General features: G+C 36.2%; 1 protein-coding gene and 1 long non-coding RNA gene across 2 annotated transcripts; one reads left to right on the top strand and one right to left on the bottom strand.

Annotated features, from left to right (window-relative positions):
- On the bottom strand, window positions 1-1273 carry LOC113298346. Its single transcript, XR_003334164.1, has 2 exons — window positions 1038-1273; window positions 1-924 (listed from the first exon to the last, which is right to left on the bottom strand). It is a non-coding gene; the product is annotated as an uncharacterized LOC113298346 (long non-coding RNA).
- A 5778-nt stretch (window positions 1274-7051) lies between these two features.
- Window positions 7052-14890, top strand: LOC113298345 (protein NRDE2 homolog). Its single transcript, XM_026547065.1, has 10 exons — window positions 7052-7731; window positions 7900-8628; window positions 9612-10234; window positions 10415-10571; window positions 11437-11797; window positions 12119-12229; window positions 12615-12966; window positions 13602-13827; window positions 14030-14251; window positions 14543-14890. Exons 1-10 carry the CDS (start codon window positions 7229-7231, stop codon window positions 14694-14696), a joined length of 3438 nt encoding a protein of 1145 aa, XP_026402850.1. The 5' UTR covers window positions 7052-7228; the 3' UTR covers window positions 14697-14890.
- The last annotated feature ends 1454 nt before the right edge of the window (window positions 14891-16344 follow it).

Here is a 16344-nt window from a genome sequence, read left to right as displayed (position 1 = left end):
TTAACATCAAAATCAAACAGCTACTTGATACTACATATTTACAGAAAAGTTTGGATTTTATTATAGGAGAAACATAATTATTTTTTTTTGTCTTTTCTTTCATGGAATTGAAAAGTAAATTGCTTGTTATTCCGTATGGCTTTGAACCTGAGCTCTGCTTCCTTGAGTGGAGTGTCTGTTGGAAAGCGGTGATGAATGTCTCTGAATAGTGATTTACATGGTCCAAGTGATCGGCATGTCGCTTCACCCACTCATATGTGCTACAATCTTTTATGATCTACATGGTTGAAGTGATCGTAATGATGCTGATGTTCTCTTGTATCTTAGCTTCGATGTGTTTGGTGATGCATTCATAACAGGAAAAATGAGAACATTTACTAGTATTGTTCTTTGTCTCACCTTTTTCTCTGGCTTCCGTACAAATCTCACAAAAGCTCATTTCAGAAGAACACTGATCATCTCCCGCACTAGCATCGACATCGACTGACATCTTCTTATCATTACTATCGGGAGCCACTGACAACAAGTGAAAATCATAATGCATTACGGATGAGTACTCATTATCCCTTTCAACGATTTAGGGATGTTCATGAGGTAGTTCTCATTATGATGCATTGGGTTTGCAAAATTTTAAATGGATGGGTCATTCGTAAGGAAAAACAGCCATGGGGATGTATCTATGGGATTTACAGTCCTTGTAGGAAGTATCTTCTCTAGTGTAATACTGATCGATACTTTTTACTAACTGCACGTAAATGCATATGTATGGAGACTTCTTGACATAGGCCAGCAATCCTGCTTCTCTGATATCCTCTTTATCGTCATCCTTACATATATTAGTTTTGTTTTCTGTTGCCTTGATAACTTTTTCCGTCTTCTTCCTTTCCTAGAACAAGGCTTGTTGTTGTTCTGCTGCCATCGACCCTACGTATAAAATGAAATTGGACATTATCAAAATTTCTGAAAATATGAAAAGGGACGTTATAATTGAAGAAAAACAAAAAACCAACAAAAGTCAATCGAATTTTAGTTGTTACCCTGAATATATAGTCGTAGGAATCATCAGCTATGTGTTGGTATATCAGGACATGATAAAGAGAGTGAAACGCTTTCATCCTCCGGCTCACTTGTGCACGCTCAGATCACATTTTCATGTAAAATACACACAACCATTTACGGTTAGGTTTGGTCTTTATCGAACCCAACCGTAAAACAATTACGGTTGGTTTACCTAAAATCAAACCCAACTGTAAATTTGCTTAGAAAACTTGAAAAAAATGTCGGAACTTAGGGATTTTTACGTTCAGGTTTTGTGGGAGTCTAATCCGACCGTAGATATATTTACGGTTAGAAATTTTGCGGTTAGAAATATTTACGGTTAAAAATTTTGCCGTAATAACATTTTTTTCTTTTTTTCCTTTTTTGATTTACGGTTAAGAGTTCTTATTTTCCTAACCGTAACAACTTCAGAAAACAAGCTCACGGGTAGGAAATTAAGAATACCTAATTTTTCTCTCATTTCAATAATCCATTTCAAACATGAAAAGGGGAAAAAAAGATGGGTTTTCAAATCTAAAATAATTTGGTTAAGGAGAAGAAGAGGTGAAGAACATGTACTTAGACAACCATATTTAGGTTTGTGGAAGATAATGAAACACAAAATTGGCCAAAAAGATCAAAACAAACAATTTCTGGGTGAAATAGATTTCTAGCTTTTTATACTGTTTATATAGCCAAAAATCAAAAATATACTGTTCAATTAGCCAATTTAGATATTTCACCCAGAAACAAGTGAATAAAGAAAATATTTTTGACTAAAATACCCATTACTTAGAAACGATATTGCACAAAAGTATTTCCTTCTCTTTATATCGACAGAAACGATATACAACAGAGACAAAATTAATTCTCTTCCAGATCTGAGAGCTCAATCATGGTGATGAACTGCTGTGAAATCCACGTTTAAGTTATTTATTCTATCAAAATCTTTTCATATCTTCGAACGGTAAGTTTTCAATCTCAAATTCATCAAGTTATTTAACTGGTTATGATTTATAAATCCGATTTTGGCTTTCTTTTTGTTTAATTATAAGAGGAATTCACATAACCTTGTGTTTTACTCTTTGATTCAGTAATATTGAATTTAGTTTTTGTAATTTTGGGTTTTGTTGGTGATTTTCTAGGGTTACTAATAATCTGACTTTTATGATTTTTTAGGGTTATTAGTAATTTGATTTTTATGCTTTTCAGCTTGTTTTTATTTCGAATCATTTGTAGATTTAGTTTTGATGTTATTTTCAATTGATTGATTTTTGGGTAAGAATTGAGTTAGTTTTTCATGTTTCAATTGATTTCAGGTATATCTTGTATTTACTCATCAATGTTTTGTGTGTTTGTTCTGTTTTTGTATTTAACTGATCAAACGTTGTACATGTAGTAGATGGCTCCCAATTTCCACTGAATGACATCCAGTTTCATATTTTTGTTGTTTATGTATGTTGTAGATGGCTCCCAATTTCCAAATTCTTTGTGTGACTATACATTTAACCAGATGCAAACTAGTTTCTAAATTCTTGGATTACCTTAGCGAAGAGCATGCCTACTGCAATATTAGTCGACTACATTAGATTAAAAACTGAGTATGGTGGTTAGCATGGAAATGGATAAGATAGAAGTGTTGTTGCTGATTGATATTGTTGTAGCTGAGATGAGTTACGAAGAATGCAGGGTTGGTATGTTGGTGCCAAGGAAAGAAAGCTATGATGTTAGTGTTGATAGTGCTTCAAGTGGCCTGGGTGAGATGAAGTTACAGTTAAGCTGAGCAAATGGCTAGTAAAGAAGATGGTATGCAGCTGAAATGCCATGAGCTTGTAATGAAGTTGTACTCTGATGCAGCGATCATGGATATGAGAGCGAGGGGATCTGATGCTGATAAAGATTAAGAGAATGGGTTGCATTCAGATTTGGTTTTGGTCCGAGTATGGAGATGCAGAATTGCAAGAATTGGTTGAAGCATGAAAGTGATTGAATCTGACCCTGAGTTGTGTTGGATTTTGGTTGTTCTGGTAGTGCAGAATGAATGAATGGATTATGTGTGTGCTTGTAAGTTGCAGGTAACTCAGGACATTGCAGATGAGTTGGTGTTGTCCGATAGTAGGCAATGTGACTGGTTTTATGCCAGTTCGGGGAGGAGCAGTGATGAGATGGTCAGAGTAGAAATTGCAGTTGGTAGTTATGCAAATATGTTAAGGGAGAAGTGGTTTAATGGTTAAGACGGAACTGGGGTTTTCTATATTAACTGAGTTCAGTTTGAATTGGCTGGAATGTAGATGTTTGTGCTTGATGGAGCAGATAGGTTGAGGTGCAGGTGATGATTGAACGTGAAATAAAAATATGTTTGGAATGATGTTATTATTGAAAAGTTGTACTGAAGTTGTAAGCGGCATATGGATTAGTTTTTCTCTATGTATTTAACTGAATAATAACATTAACTCTATTCATATACTTCTTACAGATGCTTTGAATTTTCAAGTTCTTTCTATGGTTATGCATTCTACTGACTCATGTTCAATTGCAGATACTCTTCATTTTTTTATGCTAAAACTTGAATGAGTTCAGGAACAACACAGATTAAACCAGGATGAAACTGGTTTCATCCTGCATATGCTGAAGAAAAAAAAACATACCCATCCTGCACATACTCACAAATTTTTTTTTGCCAAGATGCAACCAGTTTCATCATGCATATTCTGGCAAAAAAATACCTGCATATTCTGAGAAAAGATCATTTTAAATTATTTACAACTGGAAGTATATGCTAGTTTAAGTAACAACATTACATATTTAATTGACTTGCAATTAAGATTCATGCATCCATAGATGAATCTTGATTTATAAATCAATGCAAAGAAAGTTTTACAAGCAACAAACTTAAGTTTAAACTACATCAATAGGCTTTTGTAGAGACCTATTTGCTAAACAACCTGATGACATCAACGATTTTAGTTATCATTCAACTTCCAGCAATTGCATACATTATAAACTTCATTTATTTTCCCTTTTCTCCGACTTTTGCTAGCCACGTTCACATCATGCATACTGCTTCTACTTTATTCACCATCCACGTTCACTTCATGCCTATTCTTGGATCTTAATTCAGCACTCCGCTTGCTATTGCTTCCTGCAACAATCTATAATATAAGCGAAAAAGGTTTGTTTGGTGGTCTTTGTGCACCTGAAATGACCACTGCTGGAACTTATAACAGAACCACAACTTTAAGTTTATATAATACATGATGAAACTGATTTCAACGTGTAATAATATAGGATGTAAAAAGGTTTCTTTCAATGAATACACATGATGAAACTAGTTTCATCCTTGTTTAAACTTAGATGAAAAAATATAGGATGTAAAAGGTTTCTTTCAATGAATACACATGATGAAACTAGTTTCATCCTTGTTTAAACTTAGACGAAAACAATTTCAGCTCAACCCAAAACAAGATGAAATCAGTTTCATCCAAACAAAATTCAGTTAATCTCAAACTAGTTTTTACATAGGGTAAACGTATATGAAACCAGTTTCATCCTTGTTTAAACTTGGATGAAAACAATTTCAGTTCAACCCAAAACCAGTTTCATCCAAACCAAAACAATTTCAACACAATTTCAGCTCAACCCAAAACAGGATGAAACCAGTTTCATCCAAACCAAATTCAATCAACTTCAAACTAGATTTTACAGAGCTTAAATCTAGATCTAACCACTTTCATCTAACCAAATTCAATCAATTAAGATAGGGTGAAACCAAGTTCATCCCAGTTTAAAGCTAGACGAAATCGTATCCACCCCAATTGAGTACATGATGAACCCATTTCCAATACCAATCAAGATAAACATATAAACACGATGAACTAAACTATTTTCAATGTAACCAAAGACAATTAGGGTCTGAAGCTTACCAATTTGAGCATATATTTCAATTAACACAAAACCCTTTTTTGGATATTTCAATTCTCAAATTGTGAATTTGAGAATTTTGAATTAGGGCATCAGAAATTTCTTTATGGACGGTGGTGGTGGTGGCGGCGTCGATGACGGTGTTGGATAAACACGATGTTGTCGACGGCGTTGGTGTTTTCTGGTAGTAGAGATGGTGGTGGTGGTGTCGATGTTGGTGGTGGAGAAACTTGATGTCTTTCGATGGTGGTATTGGTGTTTCTGGTAGTGGAGATGGGATTAATGGCGTTGATAACAGAGGTGGAAGAAGATTATGTTGTTGATGGTGGTTCCGGTGGGATGGTAGACGGTGGAGGAATTTGGTTCTCATCTGGTTTGAGAGAAGATGAAGATGAAAGCATTGGTGGTTTTATTGAAGAGAGAAGGAGAACGTGTTAAGGTTTTGGTGGACGTGGCAGGGTAGTTGTGTCCATTTCAACTAAAAGATTCTTTTGGCCATTTGACCCAGACGGAAAGCTTACCCGTCCATTTGACCCAGGAATTATACCTTTTTGGTTATATAGCCCATTTTCTGATGATGAAACCATTTCAATAGAAAAAAAGGAACCCTGGGCATACTGAAATATTACTAGGCATACTGCATAAAGACAAAAAAAGGTTGTGAAATAGCAAAATCAGATTACCCCTTAACCCAAAATTTTTTAATGGCAAATCTGCCCTTTACGTATTAGTGTTAGTAATATTGATTAGTGATTAAATATTTTGTTTAGTGATTAAGATAATTTTCAGAATTATAAAGGTTGTTTAGATGATTTTTTGGATCAAGGTTCGGCGAAACAGGTTGAGGTTCGACTCACATCTATGAGCCGAATCTACCAATTGATGAACGGTTCGGCTCACTGAATCTGTTTACTGCATCCGCCGAACCTATAATTTTCAATTCCAACCCTTTTGCTAGACACTAGTTCGGCTTATATGAAAGTTTCATAGTAAGCCGAATAACATCCTGAATAGCTCGGGGAAAAAATAATTACTGGTTCGGCTTATATTTCGAAAATCGTATGAGCCGAACATCAATTTGTTATTTTTTGGGTTAAAATATTGTTATTGGTTCGGCACATATTGAGAATATCGTAATAACCGAACCTCGTAAATGTGCTAGGTTCGGCACATATTGTGATTATCGAATACGCCGAACCCCTATGCATCTCTATCTGTGACTAGGTTCGGCTTGAAATTTCATGAAATTTCATGCCGAACTGTTCATATACACTTACAGGAAGCTTTTGTGAAGAACAGTCGGCTAAAAACGCAACTCAATTTTGAGCCGAACCCAACACTGTAACCGTCATTTAATCAATGAAAAACAACAAATAGGAGATTGGGTTTGTAAAACTTGCTTTCTTATCCTCATTTCCGGAGTTGGAGATGCAGTTGGTTCAATTTATGGTTCAATTGGTGGTTGATTTTCAGTTTCTACACCTTCATCTTCCATTGGTTCTTCTTCTTCAATTGATGGATTAGAAGACGATTTGGTTTGCCTAGTCCCTGCTTTTCTTTGTACGAGTCATTATATGGTTGAGTTTAATCGACGATCAAATTTTTATGAAAAAAAATTTCGCAGGAGAGGGAAGAGTTCGGCTAGAGGAGAAGGAAGAAGAAGAGATGGTAAGAGAAACTGATTTTGATTTTTTAGAAAACTGATTTTAGATTTTTGTATTAAGGGTATATAGGTAATTGAACTACCCATAGGGTACCTCTTATAAGGTCACCCAAGATGGGACTATTGTTTTGTATGCCTAGAAAGATTTAGATATGCCCAAAATCAGGGTTCAAAAACAGAGGGAAGGATTTGTGATTGATGAAGGAGATGAAGTTTTAGAAGAAAATGAGCAGATTTTGAATTAGAATTAGGGTTTGATTTTAGATGAGGGTAGCTTAAACATTTGTTATTGCATTCAAGACACCCTATAACTAACTTTTTATAGGGTAGCTTAAACACCCTATAACTAACTTTTTAGTCGCTAAGAATCTATATGAAGTCCCTCTATTGAAATATGACGCCCAATAATAGGCTTCAAATAATTAGGAAAATCTGAGGTACCACCCCCTCTTACATTGGAGTCCCAGCTCGTTTTTCTTTCCGGGGGAAGCAAAACTTTTTGAGAAACCAAATCCTTCGGGGCTTTGAAAATCAAATTTCTTTTTCATCCGAGAAGAAAATTTCTAGACAGTGGAAATACCTACCGATTCTACAGAGAAAAACTCCATGAAAACTGAAGATGAAGAAGATGTAGTAGACAATCAAGAAAAACCCTCACTATTTCCTCTCTTCCCTGTCTCAGATTCATCGTCATCACTGAGCAACAACAACAACACTACCTCTAATAATCCTTATCAATGGCTTTCAAACAACACTAGTTTCACTACCGAACTTTCGATAATTAACCAATCCGTATCTTCTCAATGCGAAAAACTAAGAACAGAAATTCAAGAAGATGAAGGTAACCTAAATGAAGAAGAAGAAGCCAAACCTTCTTTTTCTTCTTCGTATGCTCTCTTAGATTCAGCTTCATCTGATTCCGACGAGAGAAGGCACAAGAAAAAAGATAAGAAGCGCAAGAGGAAGAGATCGAAAGAAGAATCTTCGGTGGAAAAATCTAGAAAGTCTGGTGTTCGTGTTTGGGCTGGTTCTGATTATAAACCCTCCAAGGATTATTACATTGATTCTCGTGGTGATGTTGATAATTTGGCATTCGGTTCACTTTACAGGTATGGACTAATCTCTTTGAATTTTTGTTCTTTGGCAGAAAAAAATACTGTAGTAAGAATTTTAGTTTGGTATGGATTTAGGGTTTATCCATTTATTATTATTTAGGTTGTGCACTACATTGTTGCAAGTGGTTTAGAAATGCTTATACGACTCGAATGTGATTGCAGAATGGATGTTGCTCGATATAAGCTCAGCAATCCAGGTGAATTCTCTGGACATCGAGATTTTTATCAAAGAAGGGATTCACTGTTAAATGGTGAAGCAGATGCTGATTCTTTAGATGCTAAATTAAGATCAAGTGGACGTTATTGGTCATCTAAATACTCAGCTTTAGAACGCCACAAGGACTTCAAACGGATGAGAATTGTTGGCACTGCGGAGATGCCTGAATTTTCTGAGTTTATTCCTTTAGCGGAAAATTCTGATGATGGATCACAAGAAAAGAGTACGATACTTGAAGAATCTTGGGAGGATGAAGTGTTACGACGTACAAAAGAATTCAATAAGTTGTCCAGGGAGTCACCCCATGATGAAAAAGTTTGGATAGCTTTTGCAGAGTTTCAGGATAAGGTTGCTAGTAAGCAACCACACAAAGGTGCTCGTTTGCAGATACTTGAGAAGAAGATTAGTATACTTGAGAAGGCTATTGAGCTTAATCCAGATAACGAAGATTTATTGTTGTCACTTATGAAGGCTTATCAGAGAAGGGATAGCAATGAGGTCCTTACCAAAAGATGGGAAAAGATCCTTATGCAGCATTCCGGGAGTTACAAGTTATGGAGAGAGTTTTTGCATGTTCTTCAGGAGGATTTCTCCAGATTCAAGGTTTCCAACATGAGAAAGATGTACGGGCATGCGATCCAGGCATTATCTTCTGCATGTGCCAAGCTGTGTAGGCAGGTTCTATATTTTCTCTACTTCAGTGCTATATATTATTTATATTGAAGCATCAACATCCCTTCTATTTCTTCCACTTGAGTCATTTTTAGTTTCTTTTTCAGTTCTTTGATGTTTAGGTTATAATATTTTACTTTGCTAATCTAACCTTTGTGTCCATCTATTATTATCGATATTCGAAAAGAAGATTTGCTAAAAATGATGATTTACTGTTTCTGTTCCAATACGAGGAATTGGTATTTAATTTTGCTTCTGCATGTGTTAGTCTAAGCATACATGAGTAGTTTGTTAAATAGAATTTGCATATTAGGGTCCATGCCTGAAGTGCTTGTATGTATTGGAATTGCGCTTGTTTTATTAATCCATGTTTCGACATGATGGGTTTTGCAAACATTGACTCTTAGAAAAAGCTTTTTTCAGTATGAAACTAACAATATCTTCACCTTTTTGTGGATGTGCATTTTTATCTTTTTTAATCTTGATTGTTATCAGGTTTGATGGCGCAAGGCCTAAGATTTCTCCTGTTTGCCGTTTGATTTATCTTCTTCTCCACGTACCCGATTTCTTATTTACCTTTAAGCTACCCTCAGACTAAGCGATTTCCACTTGAAGACGATTAATTAATCAGGAACCACCCATACCTATGTAAATCTAACACCTTGTACATATATGATTGTGGGAACTTTTTATTTTTATTTTTTATCATTGATTCATTAGTATTAGTGATTGATCTGTGGAAAGTGGAAACAGGTTCATTAGTAATCTCCTTCTCGGTGATGTGTAATAAATTATTGTACTGGGATGTTTTGAAGCCATATTAAGTATGTGTAGTTAGGCCCAAATGGATTGTGTCTCTTTAAGTCAATGAGTGACAACCTTTTTACTTTGATTATTTTCTTGTTTCTCATGTGGTTGTTGGTGAAAGGTTAATCACTTTTTCCAGCTGCGGTTTCTTATGTTTTTTCGTTTTGTCCTCATGCAGGTTAACTGCTAAACCATCCTCTGCAGATCCAGCTATTATCCAACTGGAGCTTGGCGTGGTTGATATTTTTGTTAGTCTGTGCAGACTAGAGTGGCAGTCTGGCTATCAAGAGCTAGCAACCGGGTTATTTCAGGCTGAAATTGAGTATAGTTTGTTCTGCCCATCTTTACTCCTCACTGAGCAAAGCAAGCAAAGACTGTTTGAGCATTTCTGGGGTGGAAATGATGCAAGACTTGGAGAAGATGGAGCCCTTGGGTGGTCCATATGGTTGGAGAAAGAGGAAGAAAAAAGGCAGCAGATTATTAAGGATGAGGAGACTTTAAGAGAAAATGAAGAAGGTTGTTGGACAGGTTGGTCGGAGCCTCAATCAGTCATAAATGAAAGTAAACAGAATCTCGAAAATTTAAAAGATGGTGATCTGGGTGAGGATGACTTTGAGAAAGATTTTGAGGCTGACACCAGTTTGCAGGATGATGATTTTGAATGTTTGCTGAAAAAGCTGGGCATTGATGCTGAGACTGATGCTGATACCGATGTTAAGGACACAGCTACATGGAGTAAATGGTCACAGGAGGAGCTGGTAAGAGACGGGGAGCAATGGATGCCTTCGCGTGAAAATTCTGGTACTTCCTCTTCTGTATTTTCGCTATTTATTTTTAGACCTGAAGTCCATGATTTCTCTGCCCTTCATATATTGCTATTTTATGCTTTAGTGCCGCAGCTTTACATATTGCCGAAGTGAATAGAAATCTGAACTTATCCCTTCACTTACATTGTTTTAACTCATTCTGATTGTCAAATAGTGGGGGCTGCCTCTTGCGAAGAAGGGGATGATGAAATCATGAGTACTATATTGTTTGAAGACGTTAGGGAGTTTCTATTTTCCTTGTGCTCAGAGGAGGCTCGTTTCTCTTTGGCATCTCAATTCATTGAGTTTTTTGGCGGGAAGATGTCTCAGTGGTTGGTATTTAATCTATACTCAATATCAACATATAATGCTAGCTGTTATCCGATAGCTTAAACTGAATTTAGTTCTTGTAGTTCAGGTCACAGATTAAGATTCATTCTTGTTGTTTATTTGCCATACATAGACCTTTAAGCTACTGTAGATCCTCCATGGGCTTCTTGTTATGAAACAAGCACTGTTTGGGTATCTGCTGTAGTTTAAGAGTCGGTTCTGAGATTTGTGATGAACTTGTGAATGGAGATTGGTAACCTGTTTTTATATTGAACAACTGCAACACCCCTTACAGTTTATGTATCTATGTGTTCTTGGCTGACAGTTATATTTCCTTGTTTTTTACTAGTTTTGATGCTTAAATGCATATGTGTATCATTTTCTACTTTAAGGCACCTACGACGTCTTTTCATTATGTTTATATATTGTGAGAAGTAAGAGAAATGATGTTCTCTCAACATTTGTGAGATAATTAACAAGTATGTAAATAGGCTGATCACCAAACATCCATCTCTACTGTTGAAATTACTAGGATCTTCATCAACATGTATCAAATAATAACTGTAATAAAGAAGAGCAAAATGGGTGCTTAGAAAGTGAATGTAAGCACCGGTATCTGAAATCCGAACCAACTTGTCGACACGACATGTGTGTCCACTGACACGGGCTCTGCATGTGCCAGATTGACTTGTTTATTAGTGTACAAACATGCAGATGTTTATTATATTGGCTAGGGTCAAAAGTATCTGTTATTTCATGGCTTGTATGCTTGAACTGTGCACCGTCTATGAGGTTTTGTGTCTGCCTGCTTTCAAATTCATATAGGTTATGTGGGTTTTTAATACCTTATTTTGTTTTTTGTGGCAGGACATGCACCAATAGTCCAAGTTGGATCGAGAGCACCCTTAGCTTAGAGACATTGGCGGATTCAATCTTAGATAATTTGAGATGTGTACGTCAAGTGGTGACCAAGACGCAGAGCAGTTCCAGTAATTCCGCTCTGGAGTGTCTTTTGGAATTTTCGAATGATGAGGTTAAAAGAACTAACATGATGAAGTTTCTTCGAAATGCAATTTTACTCTGTTTGAATGTTTTTCCACGTAACCACCTCTTGGAAGAAGCTGCTCTTGTTGCTGAAGAACTATTTACTACAAAAATGAATTCGTGTCCACTGTCCGTCACACCATCTCGGACGTTAGCTAAGGTTCTTCTGAAAAATGATCGGCAGGTATGTTATCTTGTTAACATTCAATAATGGACTAAATCAACCTTCCTTTTATATCATAATATGCGGCGTATAATACGAAGCTATACAGCAGAAATAAAACGTTATATATATAAGCAATTTGAAGAACGGCTTATATATTTTTCTCGAGTTTGCTATGTGTGTCGTGCCATAGGGAACTTTGGCAAATAAATAAGACAGAGAAGAAGATAAATTATTAGAAAAGATAGAATGTTTTTCCTCTGAAGCTTTTCTTTTCCAAATAGTCAGCAATCTGGAGTCACTATTACTCCTTTGTAATATGTTCAATATTTTTTGGTCTAGGATCTATTATTATGTGGATTGTATGCGCGACGTGAGGCTGCTTATGGGAATATTGATCTTGCAAGAAAGGTTTTTGACATGGCGTTATCCTCTGTTGAAGGACTTCCCCTGGTAAGCTTTCAACACTTGTTGGTGTACTGTGACCGAATAGGAGGAACCATTGTTTTAGTGTTTTGGTGCCACCGTGTTAATCCAACACCAAATCCTCTTGTGGTTCACCTATCATAGACTCGGTCCTATCCATAATTTTTTAACATTTGATCCATGTAATTCAAACTCGTGGTACCTGTTTCTGAGCTGAATATTGCAATTGAGCATTAGTGATTGTCAAAACAACTGTACTAGTGCACTCTCAATTTCCGCGTTGACTCTATTTCTCATCAGATTGTTCTAGTATTGTTGTGGGCATATGCAGTCTTAATTATATTTGCTCTCTATTTAATTAATGCATCCTGCCTGTAATTGATATCACTGTACACTTCAAACCAATGGGCAGGATCTTCGGAGGAATGTGCCTCTCTTGTACTTCTGGTATGCAGAAATGGAGCTTGCCAATTTCACCAGTGGCTCAGGAACCTGTTCACAACGTGCAGTTCACATTTTATCTTGCTTTGGAAGTGGTGTGAAATACAGTACATACCAATGTCAACCATCACAAGTACAGTTGCTGAAAGCACACCAAGGATTTAAAGAATTCATTAGAACATTACGACCAATGTGGGCACGTGGAAATATTAAAGATGAGTCTATTGCTCTTATATGTGCTGCTGCTTTGTTTGAAGAGATAACTACCGGCTGGGCTGCAGGTATTGGAGTTATAGAGGAAGCTTTTTCCATGGTGCTTCCAGGTAATTTAATTTGATTGCTTGCGCTTATGATGCGTCCATTTAGTAATTACGATTTTCACTTGAGTACTCTTTTGTATTAGGTAACTTTTTCGGTCATTTGAAGGTGCATTTTTTTGGTTTAGGGTACCATATGTATGTGCTTTAAGATCCGACTTTCCTTGAAAACACAAAATTTGATTAACGAAGGATTAACAATTGTAAACAAATATAGATAAAGTAAATGGTACCCCTTAAACCCAACTTACAATCCATGATAGATCTCATCTTTCTTTCTGGTGAATTGTGGTAAACAAGTGCATACTCTCTTTTTAGTCCAACTTGTAGCTATTACCTGGACTGCCAGCGGTCCACTTTTGTTGTGCAATTTTCTGTCCCATTTGATAAGCTAACGCTGTATTTGCAAATATAGAGAAGCTCTATTATATAAGGGTTCTGGCTTTGTTTATTTATGGATAAGGATCTATGTCTCTTTCTTTTGTATGCTTGTCTCAATGACCATGTTAGAAAAGAATAATGTCTAATTCTTCACTTCCTAGTTTTAAAACATACTTCTTAAATTGTGTTAAAAGCTAAACTGAAGTTGTTTTTTGAATGCCTTAGTATCAGACTGACGAAGTAGTGTTCTTTATCCTCAGAACGGAGGGGCCAGAGTTTACAGCTCGAATCTTTGCTCAACTACTATATAAAGATGATGCAGAAATACTACAGTCAGTTGAAACTCTCAAATGTATGGGATTCTACTTTGCAGGGCTTGCAGATATATCCTTACAATTCAAAGCTCTTTACATCTTTGGTAGAGATTGGTTGTCTTTATACAGTACCAGTCAAACTCCGGAGAATGTTTGATGAATACTGTCAGAAGTAAGATTTCCTTTTTAATTGTGTCATAAGATTTAACATTACCACTTTTGAGATTCGATTGACTGATTTTCTCTTTCATTACTCTGTTTTCTGAGTTATGGAATATTATCTTTTTTAACTTTCCTTTTACAGTCCACTGTATCTGTATGTATTCCTACACTGAAACTTAGTACTCGTATGTCCTATACTAATATACTTACAGGAGACCATCTGTTATTGCTTGGCTCTTTGCGGTTTCATATGAGTTGGACAAAGAAGGTTCTCGGCATAGAATCCATGCACTGTTTGAAAGGGCATTAGCAAATGATAAGTTGGAACACTCGGTAATATTGTGGCGGTGCTATATTGCTTATGAGTTGGATGTTGTGTGTAACCCTTCTGCAGCTAAACGGGTTTTCTTCAGAGCTATTCATGCTTGCCCATGGTAAGTGCTCTTTCTACATCTTCATATTTCTCTCCAATGAAGTTGTGTTTCTAGTATCTCTTATTCTGTGACCTTTATCAAGTACCTTTATCTCTTGATCTTGCCCCGTTGCAATGACCTTTATCAAGTACAGAATTTGAAAAAAGTTTGTGTGGAAGTTCTGTTTTTCAAGTATATGCGAACCACAGGTGTTTGATTCCCGAACTTCATCTTGATAAATAACATCACAAGCAGCTGCCATATGTTTGTGTGAGTCTTGTAACTTGATCTTGCTTGATCTTTGTTGGCCAGGTCGAAAAAGCTATGGCTTGATGGGTTTCTCAAGTTAAACTCCATCCTAACCGTGAAGGAGCTGTCAGATCTTCAAGAGGTTATGCGCGATAAAGAAATCCATCTGAGAACAGACATCTATGAGATCCTCTTACAAGATGAGACCAATGCATGAACGTTGTTAGTCTGTTTTTCTCATCCAGCTGTTGTAAGATGTGCTCACGTTGGTTGCCTTGCAAATGTTTTCTTGATCTACTTGCCTTGTAGTTGTATACATTGTACTCGTATTTTCAGGATCTTATAAAAATACCCCCCGGTGGTGGGTGGTATAAAGTAAGTTTTCGGTTCACAAATTATTATTTTTTTTAATTCTTTTTTTGTAACCTTACAGTGTCCGGAGGTTTGAAAAACACCCGTTTTTACCGGAAAAACGACCGTTAAAACGGTCACACCCATATACCGTGGTCGTGAGGATTCCTGAACCCGTGTCTTTATAATGCCGATAAATAGAAAATAACGGCAGTTTTTTAGGACCGTTTTTCAGTTTTCATACACGTTATAATCGTTTTTCTAAAATTAGTTTGAATGTTTTGTTTTTCTAAATAACATTTTGACGTGCGTTTTTTAGAACTGTTTTCCCGTTATCACGCACGTTATAATCGTGTAAATAACTTTCTTACCATTTTTTTTTGAGTTTTTTTCTTTATCTGGATTGAAAGCTTAAAACTTCGATTTAATTTTTTTTTTAATGATACAAGGAAAGTAACTACATGATTAAAAACTTCAAATTTAAAAAACATAGAATTGTTAAATTAGTGTTCATCATTTAAAAAGCTACGCGAACCAACTACGACCACCGCCTTTTTATTTATTTATTCATGTATTCTTCATTTTTTTCGGCGGTTCCTTTCCACATCATAGTCATCGTCGTGGGGTACTAGCTATCTTCGTTTGCATAAGTATCATCATCATAACCTCCTTCGTTTTCATCATTATAACCTCCTTCACTTTCATCATCATTGTTACCTACTTCATTATTGTTATCAATATTAGAATTATATCCTTCGTTCATTTGTTGAACACCATGGTCAGAGCGATCGGAAGTGTAATGAGAATCATATGTTGGATTTACATTTTGATAACCTTGTGTATTTTCTCCAAATGAAAGATTACAAAAGTCATAAAGAAAGTCACTCACTGGTAACCTTTCGTACGGGATTTCAACTTCAGGATCATGCCAATTGTATGGTAGAGGGACATGCTCTGGATTATTAACGGATTCCTCTTCCAGCATATTTAATCATTGTTCTTCTTGAGGTGAAACCGGTGTTTCGTCTTCCCCCGCTATCTAGTCAAGCATATTGTCATCCCTCAGTAGACTATGAACGTCGTGAATATCAATGTTATGTCGCATTGCTTTACCTTTAATTCTTTGTTGCTCCAACTTCAAATTGTACTGGACATACACCAGATCATTTATTCTCGATGAAAGTAAACGATTGCGTAGTTTGGTGTGGATTCTTTCAAACACACTCCATTTCCTCTCTAATCCAGACGATGTATTTGTTTGACTTAATATCTTTACTGCAATCTTCTGGAGGGATGGATACACCATAAGATAACCACCAACTTACATGATCACCATGTTGAGCTGCAATACGTGTTGATGGTGATGCAAATTGACCTTGCATCATTCACATTCTTCCCGCCTACAAAGAAAAGTACAATTGTTACTAAAAATTCAAATTACTTAATTAAACATATTTGGAGATAGTAAGCATGCATTTTGCTTGTTCTTGCGGGCCACTAACCATTTTTGATAT

This window comes from Papaver somniferum, chromosome 7, assembly GCF_003573695.1.
Source record: "Papaver somniferum cultivar HN1 chromosome 7, ASM357369v1, whole genome shotgun sequence".
In the NCBI taxonomy this organism is placed as follows: Eukaryota; Viridiplantae; Streptophyta; class Magnoliopsida; order Ranunculales; family Papaveraceae; genus Papaver; species Papaver somniferum.
Note: the sequence above shows the minus strand (reverse complement) of the source record. Positions and strands in the feature narration are given on the sequence as shown.